The sequence below is a fragment of the Rattus norvegicus genome, chromosome X (genome assembly GCF_021556685.1).
Source record: "Rattus norvegicus strain SHRSP/BbbUtx chromosome X, alternate assembly SHRSP_T2T, whole genome shotgun sequence".
Taxonomy (NCBI): domain Eukaryota; kingdom Metazoa; phylum Chordata; class Mammalia; order Rodentia; family Muridae; genus Rattus; species Rattus norvegicus.
In genome coordinates this window covers 21,985,173-22,000,506 of record NC_141554.1, presented here as the reverse complement: position 1 = coordinate 22,000,506, position 15,334 = coordinate 21,985,173, and the positions used below count along the sequence as shown (strand labels likewise).

The 15,334-nt window shown below is 39.9% G+C and overlaps 1 protein-coding gene across 2 annotated transcripts in view; it reads right to left on the bottom strand.

Moving 5' to 3' along the window:
* Positions 1-8,777: 8,777 nt before the first annotated feature.
* Positions 8,778-15,334, bottom strand: part of Ccnb3 (cyclin B3) — a 94,996-nt gene continuing 88,439 nt past the window's right edge. Inside the window, 3 exon segments of one of the 2 annotated variants that reach the window (NM_001401153.1) lie at positions 8,778-9,073; positions 9,308-9,438; positions 14,899-15,048. In NM_001401153.1, the coding sequence (NP_001388082.1) occupies positions 8,992-9,073; positions 9,308-9,438; positions 14,899-15,048 (363 nt within the window). In that variant the 3' untranslated portion in view covers positions 8,778-8,991. 2 annotated transcript variants of the gene reach the window in all.

Below are 15,334 nucleotides of genomic sequence, written 5' to 3'. Positions count from 1 at the left end.
AAGCCAAATTGAACAAGCTTTATTAAATACTCACTAGGACAATGGATGTTGGCCAGGTTGATACCCTGGATTCCCAGAGCATGGCCATAAATTACATTAGTCAGGTCCTTATAAAGGCAAAACCCACAAGGCTATGGTACTTTCCACCTTGGTCCTATCTTGGGTAAGTATACATCCTGGTATACTTCCTGCCTATGTACCTCCCACCTATGTGTGATCAATCACATCCTATGCAGTTGGGGCAAGCACCTTGTATCCAGAAGTGAAAGCACGTGGCTTGTTATCTTCCATGAACAACAAACAGCCCCGCGTTCCAGAAGGTTGTCTGTGTTGGGAAAGTGGGGCTTACAGGTTACAGGCATTTTGTTTCATAGGTCTTTCAAGTGCAATAATTCAAACTTAAAACCTAACTTTAGCCTTCACAATTGATTATAAGTATGTTCAAAGAAATAATGTCAACTTTTGGTAGAGGACCAGAGAAAAGAATGAAATCAGGAAGGTGATGCAAGGTCTGAAATGAGAATTCAACAAAGAACCACACTAAAGAAAACCCAAAGTGAAATTCTAGAGAAGAAAAGCATCGTGTTAGAGTGTTCAGTTGTAAAACAAGATCCACAACATTTCTATAGGATTACAGATGGCCTTGCTTGGTCAGCTCAGAAAGGAATGTCTGCAGAGATAATCTGTCTCCCAAGATAATCTGTCTTGATTGAGGCAGACAATGCCTGGAAACAGTCTAGAGAACTGCACATAGTCTATGTGGCTACCACTCTCAATCCCCTCCATGTTGACCCTATAAAGAATTGCAGCCAGTCTCTCCCCTTTATAGACACTCCTTTTCGTACAGGAAAGTATCTGTCCTCTGAAATAAACATGCCAGTCTCTTTAGGTCAAAAACCTGCCTCTTTTCTGCCTTCTGGCTCTTTACATATCCTCAGAAATACAGCATTTGGTACAAAAATCTAAGAGAGCATCTGGGGTCTTTGCCTCCCACCCCTGATTGGGGGTGGCTCTAGGCCCTCTTTATGGGACCTTTTGAATTTATCATCTTTGTCTACTCTTGGGACCTGTTCTTTCACAGCCTCTAGGAGTAGTGCAGGTCTTGTCAATGAGACTTCTGGATCTTGGGACTTTATTAGAGTTCTTTTTTGAAAATAGATTCCTTTTCTCATACAATATATCCTGATCCTAAGTTTGCCCACCCTCTACTCCTCTCAGTTCCTCCTCACCTTCCCTCCCCTCTGGATCCACTCCCTTTCCGTCTCTCATTAGAAAAGAACAGGCTTCTAAGAGATAACAACAAATGCAACAAAATAAAATATAAGATAAATAAAAAACCATCACATTGGGGCTCAACAAGGCAACCCACTGGAAGGAAAAGAGCCACAAGAGAAGGCACAAAAATTAGAGACACCTTCATTCACACACTCGGGATTCCCATAAAAATACTAAGTTGAAGCTATAATATATATGCAAAGGACCTGGGGGAGAGCCATGTCAACTCTGTGAAAGTTGTCTCAGTCTCTATGAGTTCATATGAACTCTGCTCGGCTGATCCAGAGGGCTTTGTTCTCCTGGTGGCTGAGTCCTTGAAAGATATTTCAGGCTGTGGTGACTATGATCATCTAGCACTTTTGATGAATCCCTTTAAGCCTACCTGACTGCTAAACCTGTTTGTCTATCACTCTCATGAACTTCTCTCCTCCATTCTCTCTCCTTCTCTTACAAAATATTTACATTTCTCTTCTCTCATATCTGTTTTTTTCTAACAGCTTGACCTCTAGATAAGAGGCTAATTCTCCATCTGACCAGACCACACATTCAACACAGCCAAATGTCAGGACAGGCAATTTGTGGGACTTAGAACTGCTCTGGTTAGGTCTCAGGGACGGGGAATCCCCCTCTATCTTAAGACTCACTCAGATCAGGAGCTCTAGGAATCCTCCTCTATCTCACCTTCAGACTTCCTCGGTCAAGAGTTCTAGGAATTTCCCAGGGCCCCATAATCTCTTGACATCTGGAAACTATGAGTTTGGGGGATGCCCCTCCTACTTTCCAGGGCTGTTCAGTTAATCCCAAACTCAGGGGACACTCCAGGAGTCTGGACTTTGACCCGTCTTTAGTTTGATATAAATACCTGCTATGGTTCCAAATTGTCGGGCCAAAAGACATTCCTTTAGCCTGTTTGTGGGATAACTTAAAGGAACTCCAATTAGGAGAATTGAGACCAATGACTCTTTTTCACATTTCAGCGCAAATCTGGCCTCAGTACACACTGGACAATGACAACTGTCTACCAGAATTCACTTTGATTTTAGTATCTTAATTTATTTAAATAACTTCATAAAACTGAATGGACAATAGTCTGAAGCCCCTTATGAAGAAGGCTTTTTTTTTCTCTAGGCCAAACCTCTCTCTGTAACTCTTGCTTTGCTTCTCAAGTTTTCCTCTATCACTGAAATCTTGGTTCCAACCTGCAAAAAGCCAATGTCCCAGCATCCTTCAGTTCCAACCCTGCAGATGACTCTCTGCCTTATAAATACCTTCTAGCTCCCACACCAGCTCCCTCGACCCTTTCCAGCCCCCTTAGCTCCCCATCCTCTTCCACATCACCTCTATCCACTCTGTCTACTACTTTACGACATATGTTCCCCTTGAGGCAGCATTTTGTTTACCATAGTTGAGATGGATCACATAGAGCAAAAACTGTGGTCCTTCTCAGAAAAAAATGTTTAAAAAATTACAAAAGAAATTTTATCAGACTCTGCCAGGTTTACTCACATGGCAGGGCATTTATTACATACTTACATCCACTATAACAGCAGATAAAAAAATCACATATCTGGAAGGTGGCCCAAGACTATGTTAGATAGGCTGCACCAGGTAAATGAAAAAATTGCAGGGGAGGAGATACAACTCCACAGTCAACTCCAACTGGAACTACCTGGCAAATGGTATGGTGGCTCAACACTTTCAATTATAAGCATCTGCCTGGAAACAAATTCCATCTTTCTCTTACCAATGGGACATGACTCAGGTAATAAGATAGCATCTCCTAAACCCCTTCTCATCCTATGTTACCCTCTATTTACACTACAGCATAGGGTACTGCTAATCCTTCCACAGTCTACCATCACTCTTCTGACCTTGTCTCTCTGAAAGACCTTTCCTCCTACATAAGACGAGTACAATCCTCCCTATCCACAAAACATGGAGAAGCTTAATAAGACCAGCCCCCAATTCACCAACTCATTCTGAAAAGACTCCTAGTTCCTACACACTACTCTCATAACCCACCTATCCTGGGGGTAAAATAACAAAGAAACAACAACAAAAGCAAATAACAAGACTCTAGAAAAATCAACAAAGGTATAGTCCCTACCATCCCTAAGAAAGGATTGTTTACTTAAAAGATACCTTTTTTTAGTATATTGGACAGGGATTACACCAGGGATTCCAGGACATCCATCTCCTTCTTTGGTCAAGTCCTGCAAAATGACCTAGCTTCCCTTGACAGTTTTCCTAGTTTCCTTCTGCAATATGTGGATGGCCTTATCCTCTCTAGTCCAACCAACCAAGACAAGCTTTGCTAATCCACAACCCTCCTCAATGCTCTGGGTTCCTGGGGCTATCAGGTATCCAGAGAGCAGTCACAGGTCTGTACCAACACCGTTCACTACCTAGGCCACTTTCTCTAGGAGCCACTCCATCCCCACTTCTTGGACTCAGGAGCTGGTAGTATACCCCTTATCCAAGACAAAGGGAGAACTTGTGGCTTTGCTAGACCTTTTAAACTTTTTCCATATCTGGATACCTAATTTTTCATATATAACACACTCCTTCTATGAGGCCTCTAAAAGTCTGTAGAGGAATCTCTCCTATCTCCACAGTCTCACCAGAGACTCACAGACCAGTTTAAATCCTCTCTCTATCCTGGCCTCTACCCTGAAGCTCCTGGATACCCTCAGACCCTTCTTGCTTTTCCTTCAATTGGATCAGAGATAAGAGCTAACAGTATTTTTTCAAAAGACAAGAGATATTTATTCTCCTGTAGCCCATTTGTCAAAGGGACCAGATATGGTCATGAAAGGCTGGCCCTTATAAAGTTTGGCTGTCCTGCACTCCTGATTCCAGAAGCTAACAATATTTTACTCTACATCCAGTTTCATGTATTCAATTCACATTCACTCAGGGATCTCCTAAATCATCAAGCCTTCCTCTCCTTACCCCAATTTCAGGTACAGTTCTCCCACACCTTTGTAGTACCTAAACAGTGGCCCAAAAAAATCTGTGAAAGTGGTGGCAGTCCCCTCCTTCTTGCCCAGCCTACAGCTGCGGTAAGATGCTTCCACAGGAGCTGTCAAAGTGCCTATTGTTGTTTTTTTTTTTAACTTTATTTTTTTTATTAACGAGTATTTCTTATTTACATTTCAAGTGTTATTCCCTTTCCCGGTTTCCGGGCAAACATCCCCCTAATCCCTACCCCTCCCCTTCTTTATGGGTGTTCCCCTCCCCATCCTCCCCCCATTGCCGCCCTCCCCCCAACAATCACGTTCACTGGGGGTTCAGTCTTAGCAGGACCCAGGGCTTCCCCTTCCACTGGTGCTCTTACTAGGATATTCATTGCTACCTATGAGGTCAGAGTCCAGGGTCAGTCCATGTATAGTCTTTAGGTAGTGGCTTAGTCCCTGGAAGCTCTGGTTGGTTGGCATTGTTGTTCATAAGGGGTCACGAGCCCCTTCAAGCTTTCCAGTTCTTTCTCTGATTCCTTCAACGGGGGTCCTATTCTCAGTTCAGTGGTTTGCTGCTGGCATTCGCCTCTGTATTTGCTGTATTCTGGCTGTGTCTCTCAAGAGCGATCTACATCCGGCTCCTGTCGGCCTGCACTTCTTTGCTTCATCTATCTTGTCTAATTTTTTTTTACATTTCTTTTTTTTTAATTTATTTAATACTTAATAATAATTCTTTGGTTTCTGGGCAAACATCCCCCTCCCCTCCCCTTCCTTATGGGTGTTCCCCTCCCAACCCTCCCCCCATTGCCGCCCTCCCCCCAACAGTCTAGTTCACTGGGGGTTCAGTCTTAGCAGGACCCAGGGCTTCCCCTTCCACTGGTGCTCTTACTAGGATATTCATTGCTACCTATGAGGTCAGAGTCCAGGGTCAGTCCATGTATAGTCTTTAGGTAGTGGCTTAGTCCCTGGAAGCTCTGGTTGCTTGGCATTGTTGTACATATGGGGTCTCGAGCCCCTTCAAGCTCTTCCAGTTCTTTCTCTGATTCCTTTGTTGTTAATAGGGTACCACTACACCTCTTCAGCCTGCAGCTGTCCCTGGAGCTGTCCATGGTGGTGCACCTCCTCTCCAGCCTCGCCAGGCAGCTCCAGAGATGGTGCCTCAGCCAAAGCTGTCTGCAGCCAAGGACTTCCCACCCTAACCCAAAGGGGTTGAAGAAAAGCCACCAATCCCTGAGCTCCCCAAGATCAGGACTTGAAATTCCATCAGGCCTCAATCTGGAAATTTCTGACCTGAAAAGCTCCACTCTCCTAAGAAACCAATTGAAGCCCTGAGCTGTCTGCTCCCAGGAGCACAGGGCAGCCCTCCCTGGATTCAACCTTCCACACCCTGGACTGTCCAATAAATCTCTTTTATGAGATTTGCTGCCTGGTGTGACTTTCTCATCAAAAGAAGCCAAGAAACAATGAAGAGAAGAAGGGAAGAAACAAAGAACTGTAATGGGGCGGAGGCTCCTGAGTTCCTCAGCCCAGCTGGGGATATCCTCCCCTGGGAGCTGCAATGCCTCTGTTGAGGAGGCTTCCTATCAGAAATGTGTGCTTCCTGAGCTCCTGTATCTCAGGATATCCTTCACTTGGGACGCTTTCCCACCTCAGAGTTGTAAGGTGCCTGAGTTCCTGTGCCTCGGAATGCCCTTCCATTGGGATTCCTTCTCCCCAGAGCTGTGTAGTTCTTGGGCTTTCGAGTCCCAGGATACTCTTCACTTCTAGCAGAAACACCTATACTTTTCTTCTGGACCCCATCCTCATGTTTGAGCCCTCCCTTACACTCAACTCAGTTAGTCTTTTCCTGCCAACTCTTTAGCCATAAACTCATTATCATCCCCTCTCACTCATCCTCTAAGAGCCTATATCTCACCATGAATCCCTTCTCATGTATTGTCAATTATCCTTCCCCACAGGCCACAGACTAGTTCATAGATGGCAGCCTCAACAACGACAACAACAACAACAACAACAACAACAACAACAACAACAAGAAAACTCTCATGAGCAGTTGGATATGCCATTATTCAATGATGCCCTCATTTCTTTTTTTTCTGTTTTTTTTTTTTTATTATTAACTTGAGTATTTCTTATATACATTTCAAGTGTTATTCCCTTTCCCGGTTTCCGGGCAAACATCCCCCTCCCCCCTCCCCTTCCTTATGGGTGTTCCCCTCCCAACCCTCCCCCCATTGCCGCCCTCCCCCCATAGTCTAGTTCACTGGGGGTTCAGTCTTAGCAGGACCCAGGGCTTCCCCTTCCACTGGTGCTCTTACTAGGATATTCATTGCTACCTATGGGGTCAGAGTCCAGGGTCAGTCCATGTATAGTCTTTAGGTAGTGGCTTAGTCCCTGGAAGCTCTGGTTGCTTGGCATTGTTGTACATATGGGGTCTCGAGCCCCTTCAAGCTCTTCCAGTCCTTTCTTAACTCACACAACTGTCATTGAGGACAACCAAGTCCATTCATCCCCATACCACTTCTCCATAGGCAGAATTGACAGCTCTCATAACGGCTTTCCCCATAGCCAAAAAATAAAGCAGTTGACATTTATATTGACTGCAAGTATACCTATAACTATCCACTATAGCATTCTAATCTGAAGACAGGGAGATTCCAAACACAAAGAGGAAAATCCATTACCAATGCTACTCAGAAACTACTAGGGAAAGCATTGCTATGTGCTACTCTCTCAATAGTTCGCTGCAGGGGACACCAAAAGGATAGACAATATATTTTTCTGGATTCTAATATGGACAATAAACTGGCCATGGAAGCTACTCTCACACACATGTGGATTTCAAGAAGTTGAAAGTACCACAAAGCCACCTGCCTTCCCATGTAATGGTAACCGTGACACTAAAACTTACTTAATCTGTGTTCCATCACAGAACAGTTAGATGGAGCTGACACCAATGCTTCCTTTCTTTTACTCCTTCCTGAAGGACTTGCAAATGGTTGGTGTCAAGACCTCAGACACCCTTTACGAACTCTATTCAGGACACTCTAGACCTAATCCAGTTTTTCTCTACCTGCCTTTATTGCCCCCACCCACAGTGATATTCTGCAACACTTGGATCTTATTTAGAAACTTTATTCCTTTGCTTCTGTGGATTTACTGCATAAGATCCCCAATGCCTGGGGTTTGGGGATAGGAGCTCCCCCTGGCTCTTTTTTATCTGACCATCATTACAACAGCAGGGTTTATCTGATTCTATCCCTTCTTCAGAACCCTCTCCCCATTATTTTTTCAAACATTTTTAGGGAGGAGAGAGAAAAGGAAGTTTTGGGCCATTTAGATGGCACTCTAACATTTTGGCAACTGAACAGCACCTCATCCTGCTGGTCTGTGAATCATGCCATGAATCTTCATCAACAGAAACAAGCAACACTATAGCTATGTACAGTAGGAGTGGGAAGAGTAGAGAAGGGTGGTAGGGAAAAAAGTCCAATAAGGTAGCCAAAAGTCCAGTTACACATACAGCCAAAGCCTGTATCTTCCAACAGAGGCGTTTGTATATCTATACACATTGCTTCTCTATTCATAGACGCTAAGAAATGGAATCAGCCTACATGTCTATTAACTGGTGAATGGAAAATGAATATGTAGCACATATGCATAATGGAATTTTACTCAGCTGTAAATGTAGTTCAATGGTTGGCATATTTGCCTACAGATGATAGCCCAGATTCAATTACTAGTATCACCAAAAAAGAAGGAAGATAAGAGTTCCAATAGTCTTCTGCTGTTGCAGACATTACTTGACAGATTGTAAGAAAACTCTAGAGGTGGGACTGAGAAAAAGGCTTTGGCATAGGGGATGCTTAATTCCTTTCCTAACAAAGTAACTGCTCCAGTACACATCATAGCAGAGATTAGGCAAGGAGGAGAAAAGGACTTCTTGCAATTTTATGAAGAAAGATTGGATAATTGTTTGATGCTTGCATTTATAGAAAACCTTGATTTTATAATTAAAAATGTCTTTTGGTTGGGGATTTAGCTCAGCGGTAGAGCGCTTGCCTAGCGAGCGCAAGGCCCTGGGTTCGGTCCCCAGCTCCGAAAAAAAGAAAAAAAAAGTCTTCTTTTGGTAGACAATAAGGTTCAAAAAAGATTCTAGTGTTGTTTTCGTTTTCAAATATAGATGGTAAAGAGCTGCCTCTTGAAGGGCTTACTTCTCCACTTTTTACCACTGAAGCAAATTCAAATAAAGTATCTGAGATTGAAACTATTAAGCATTTGTTCTAACATACTATCAGTTGCTCTGGCTCTGAGCTTTTGAGGCCTGCCTGGGGAGGAGAATTAGGGGCCCATTTTGGATTGAGCACTCTCTCCAGGATGATCCTTCTAAAGACTCTCTTAATAGTTCACACCTAGGTGAATTCCTCCTCCTCTGAGGAGAAACTGGGTAAGTGAGATCCTGAAACAGGCTTTACTAGGTTGGAAAATAACCTTCTTGGGCTATGCATGGGGTGCCTCAGCAATAAGAGGGGACATGAGTCATTCTAGTAAACATTGTATTTTATTAATTTTTTAAACAAATATAACAAAACAATTTCTTTTCTTTCATAAAAGTTATTTAAAATTTTTAAGTTTCCACAACTATCAGTTTAGTAAAATAGAGAAAAATATTAATGAAAAGTTGACAAGCATAAGATAAAGGAATATATGCATCCTATGTGTATGTCTGCCCAGCCCTGACAGCTGCTGTCAGAGGTCCTCAGCTGAATAATGCACAATTCAAAAGATCCTCTAGATCTTTCATGCTCAAAGGAGGGATTTTGGCGACTTCAAAGTAGGTCCTGCAAAAGGAAGAGAGGTCTGCTTAGAGGAAAATAAGCCAAAGAAAAACAGGCTCCACAGAAGAAATAGCACATTAGAGCCTCTGGCTTCCTATCTGTCTTTAACTGTAGGTAGAAAGGAAGGTGTAAAGTTTCTGAATCCTCTTTTTAAACTGAGATTTGTCTAGGCCCACTGTTTTCAAGGTTTCTTATGAATGAGTATAAAGTCCTCTTTAACTGCAGTTTGGTACTTACTCTTCAGAGTACTTCTCAAACACATTTTTGAGCACAGTACGGGATCGGAAGTTCAGCAAATGGTTTAGCTTCCTGACTAAGATATGGAGTTCAGCCAGCTGGTAGCCAGTGGAATATTCCAGTGAAGGAACCTGGCAAAAAGAAGAATGAACATTAATTTCTATTATTGGAAGTATACCCTTGACTCCAACACTGTTTTTCAAGTCCAAACGTCCCATCTCTGGTTTAGGCACGGAGATTCTCAACACATTTCAAATACTCATACCGTACAGATACTGACTAAAAATTATAGGCTAGCACCTAAAAGAATAATTTTAAGCACAAACTTCAAAGATGATTATGTTCAAGTGTTATCATTTATATGAGCCTTAATTAACTAGCCCTAATTAGTTCATGGATGCTAAAATCCACTAAAGAGCAAAGAATAGGCTTTAGAATTTTATCCCAAACATATCATATGCATTCCTTTAGTGCCTTCACATCTTTTCAGTTAATACTTTGTCCACATTAAATATCTCCTCTCGTGAGTTTCTATTCATCTTTCAAGACTGAGCTTAAAAATTACCTTTTAGTGTGGGCAGAGAGTGAAATATATGAAAGTAGATGGGAGGGATGCTGAGGATAAAAAGCTTTAAATGAAGATGGTGGTAGGGGTGAAGGAAATTAAGTGTGAGGGAATTAGTTAACTAAAACTAATAATATATGAAAAGCCATATAGAAACCCAGTAAGTTGTGAGATAAAGTTAAAATATAATTTAAAAAATACTTTGAACAACAACAACAACAACAACAACAACAACAACAACAAAGTATTAAAAGCTACAAGGAAAACAAAAACAAAAACTGAAGTCGCATATAAAGGAAAATCCATGAGAATTACAGCTGACTTCTCAATGAAATTTGAAAACCAGAAGAACCTGGAATAATGCTTCAAATTCCCAAAAGAACATGATCCTTCATCTTACCATACTCAAAAGAAATATCTGCTATATTTAAAGGAGAAAGACAGACTTTCCAAGACACAAACATCTTTTAAAATATCTCCAACAAAGATAACATAGGAGAAACATAGGAAACATAGGAAACAATATTTGGGGCTGAAAAGAGCAATGAGCATAGCCAAGAAACTGAGGACAGAAACACAAAGCCATAATGACTAAGATACAAAATACTGCTTGACACACAAACAACAACTCCAAAATCAACAACACAATGACCACAATTAACAAACATTTCAAAAATAACTTTAAATATCAATGGCCTTAATTTTCCAATAAAAAACACTGGCTAGCTGAACAGAAGAAACCAAATCCACCCATTGTCTTCAAGAAACACATCTTTAAAGATAGCCAGCACTTTGAATTAAAGATAGAAGTACTCTACTCAAGTTGGAGCAAGAAGCAAGGAAAGATTATTATTCTAATACCCAACAACACAGACTCCACACTAAAAGTAATCAGAAGAGATAAAAAGGAGCAATTCATTCCAATCAAGGGAACAGTAAACAAAAAAAAGACATTATTATCCTATATATGCGACAAACCTTGGGGTACACAATTTCATTTAAGAAAAGTTACTACTGTATTTAAATACAGATTAACTTTATAACCCAATAATAACAATGATAGGTGGCTTCAATATCCCACTTTCTCCAATAGACAAGTCATCTGCATAAGAACTAAACAGAAAATTATTAGAAATAAATGACAGCCTATATCAAATACAGATATATAGAGAATATTCTACCCAAGTACTTAAGAATACCTACATTCTACTCCGCAGCATATGGAAGCTTCTCTAACATTGGTCACATGCTGGGGCACAAAACAGATCTTTCAATATTCAAAAAGATTGAAATCACTCCTTATATCCAATTTGACCACAATGAAATAAAACTTAAAATTGAGAGAAAAAAAAAGAACCTCTCTAGTAAATATGCAAAGTCAGGGATATTAAGTTACATACACATTGCTTAATGATTAATGAGTCAAAGAAGATATCAAAAAGGAAAACACTTCTTAGAACTAATCATAAAACTTAGTCTATGGCAACAAAAAAATCAGTGCAGAAACCAATGAAAAAGAAAAAGAAAAAAACAAAAATAATACAAATAAGCATCGAACTTAAAAATGTTTTGGGGGTTTTTGTTTGTTTAATTTTGTATTTTGTTTTAGAAGATAAAACAAGATTGGTAGGCCCTTGGAATAACTAATCAAAAGAAAAAGAGGACTTGAATCAGAAATGAACAGGGAAATACTACAATAGATACCAGAGAAATTCAGGGTTATTAGGGAAATACCTTTAAAAAAAAAAACCTGTGCTCTATTAAGCTGAAAATCCTAAAACAAATGGGTGAGTTTCTATATTCAGCCAAACCACTAAAATTAAGCCCAAAAATCAAATATCTGAATAGATCCATAACAAATGAGAAATTAAAATAATAACAAAAAGCCTCTCAGCACCTCCTCAAAAAGGTCCAGAGGCGCATGGACTCACCATGGAATTCTACCAGACATTCACAGATATACAACTAATATTTCTTAAAATAGTCAAAAAAAAAAAAAAAACCAGAACCAGAAGGAACACTCCCAAATTACTTCCATGAAAACAATAACACTCAAGTATACAAACCAGGTAACTGCACAATACAAAAAAACCAATACCCTGATGAACATAATAAAAAATACTCAATAAGATACCCACAAAAAGAATATAGACATACATCAAAAGATTATACATCTTGACCAAATTTAACTATCCCTGAAATTAAAGGACTGTTCAACATTTGCATGTCAATAAACGCTGAATAAACCTCTTTCAAAATCCTACACAACTTAAGGATGAAAGTCCTAGAGTAGCAGTTCTCAAATGAAGGGTTGTGACCCCTTTGTATGGGGTGGGGGTGTGTGTGAATGACACAATGGTTACATATCGGATATTTACCTTACTATTCATAACAGTAGCAAAGTTATAGTTATGAAGTAGTAACTAAAACAAATTTATGGCTGTGGTCACCATGCCTGAGGCACTGTATTGAAGGGTCACAGCATTAGGAAGGTTAAGCTCTGTCTTAGAGAATGTCAGGCTAAAGGGAACATACTTCAACACAATAAAAGCTATATATGAGAAACCATAGCCACCACCATCCTAAATGAAGAAAAACTTGAAACAATCCCACTGGAGTCCAAAATGAAACACTTGTTTTTAATACTGTATTCAAAATGCTAGCTAAAGCAATAAAACAAAAAATTACAGGAATACAAATGAGGAAATAAAATGTCAAACTATCCTTATTTGCAGATGATATGATAGTATATATTAGAGAACTTAAAAATTCTACCAGAAAACTACTAGAAATGTTAAATAAATTCAGCAATATGATACAATAAAGAATCAACTTTTATAAATCAGCAGTTTTTCTAACACTATCAATAGACATTAAGGAAAAGGAGATTATGAATACTCTCATTGACAATGTTTTATAAGAAAACGAAGTATTTAGAAACAAACCTACTCAAGGAAGTAAAGAACTCTACAGTGAAAACTTTCTACCTCTGAAGAATGATACAGATAGACACTAGAACATAGATATCGCACACTCATGGATTGGTAGAATTAATTTTGTGAGAATGACTCATTTTACTAAAGCCATTTACAGACTGAGTGCAATCCAAATCAGAATCCTCAATTTCATTCTTCACAGAAACAGAAAAATAAAAATCCTAAAATTCATATGAAATCACAAAAGGCCCCAGAAAGGCAAAATAATCCCGAAAGAAGAACGGCATTGAAGGAATTACACTGAAGTTATTAAGATATATAACAGAGCAATAGTAATAATATCACAAAAACAGACATGTAGACCAGTAATGATACTGAAGACACAAATGTGAGTACACATAATATCAACCAGTTAATATTTGAAAAAGATGCCAAAAACATAAATTAGAGAAAAAAAACCTTAACAAATGATTCTGGGAAAACTGACTACCCACATGCAGAAGGACCCATACCTGTCACTTTGCCCAAAACATAACTTCAAACATATCAAATACCTAAACATGAAACCTAGAACATCAAGACTTCTAGAAGAAAAGAGAGGTAACACTCTATACAATATAAGTGTGTAGGAAAGGACTTCCTGAATAGGATTCTACTTGCCCCCATATTAAGGCCAGCAACTGACAGCATAACTTCATAAAACTAAAAAGCTTCTGTACAAACAAAGAAATAATCACCTGGAAGAAGAGGAAGCCCACAGAATGGAAGATAATCTTTGCCAGATAGACCTCGAACAGAAGATTAACATCCAGAATATGTAAAGAAGTCAAAAAACAACTAGCCAAAAACAAATGTCTCATTCAAAAAAAGGGCTTGGGACCAGAAGAGTATTCCCAAAAGAAGAAAATGGTGAAAAACACCTCAAAAATGTTCATCATCCCCAGTAATTAGGTAAATGGAAATAAAACAATTTTGAGATTTAATCTTACTCCAGTTATAATGCAAAAGATCGGTAGAAACATGAAACACTTAAAACTGCTAGAAAAAAAATACATCTGGTGGCAGTTCACCCAATTGTCTATGTGGCATTTTCTCAGTGTTCAAAGGTTTGCTCAGCTCTTTAGAAATGGTTCAAAAACTGCATTGTTACCATAATGTCTCTACTTTGATTATATGTTACACATATATAAGAATTCAAAGTTTTCAAAGTAAATTTTCTCTACAATGTTTTATAAAATTGAAGAAAGAATCAAGTATGAATTTTAATTAGAGGTGTCTACAAGTGTTTGGAGGCTTTCTACTTGAAAGATAGCAAGCAATACAGCATGACCTGTTATCCACATGGACAGATCCTTGCATTAGCCTGTTATCTTTGGGTCAGTGTTTCTCAAACTCTAGTCTAACAAGCACCTTAAGAGGACAGCTCTTCTAAGGGTATTGTAAGGCACAGGAATGGATTGGGGTAAAGGATAGTGAGCCCACCATAGCCCCTGACAGTCAGAGTGACTTCACATTGGTCTGTTTTGCAATTTTGGTATTTGTGAGAGGTTCTGTTTAAAGCAAAGAGTGCTACCTAAGAAAATCTAAGTATCTGAAAGTAATTATTATAATTACTTGCCCATTAGTTGTTCATGTGTTAAGCCATAGGAATGCAGTTCTGTCTGTTACATGAAGTTCCCACAGTTCTAATTTTCACCCTATCTCCGACTCATCATAAGCATTTACTCCAAATTTACTCCAATAGTTTTGGGGTGTGTGTGTGTGTGTGTTTGTGTGTGTACCTGTCCTGTATGTGTCCTGCTCTATCATTGTCCACCTTATCACTTTCAAACAGAGTGTCTCACTGAACCTCAAGTGAGGCTGGCAGCCAGCAAATTCCTAATGATTTTCTTGTTTTGATACCCCCACCTCCTCTAACACACACACACACACACACACACACACACACACACACACACACACACGGGATGGGGGGAGAGGGAGAGAAGGGGTTCTAGGAGCACAATCAAGCCTGGTTACATGTAGCTTTTTACATGCGTGCTGCGGATTTGAACTTAGAACTTAGGGACCAAGCCACCCCATCCATTTACACAATCCTTGAGATTCCTCATATAGAGGGCCAAGATGAAGGAGGCTGCAGCTAGCTTTGAAGGCCTCTCGTCGATATAGTCATATTCCTGCAGGGTCATCTCACAGATGAAGCGGGATAAGGTTAGTGTCTTCATGCTAGCATGGATGCACTAAGGAAACAAGAAGAATGGTTAGCAATCAATTCCGAAAAATAGTAACAGGATGAAGAATGCCTTTCAAGTTATCTCATCCCTAGTCTACATGGCTCTCTGCTTGAACAATGTATTTCTCCTGCTACCATCAGCCGTTTTGCAGACTCCTGCCTACAGAAGTACAGATACTCTAGGAGAAGCTTATGATACTAGCATGGGTCTTTGAGATCTTTACAGCTCCTAAACTACCAAGTATATACCCTTTGACTCATTTTTTGATGGGTCAAAGTCTCCCAACTGTGAC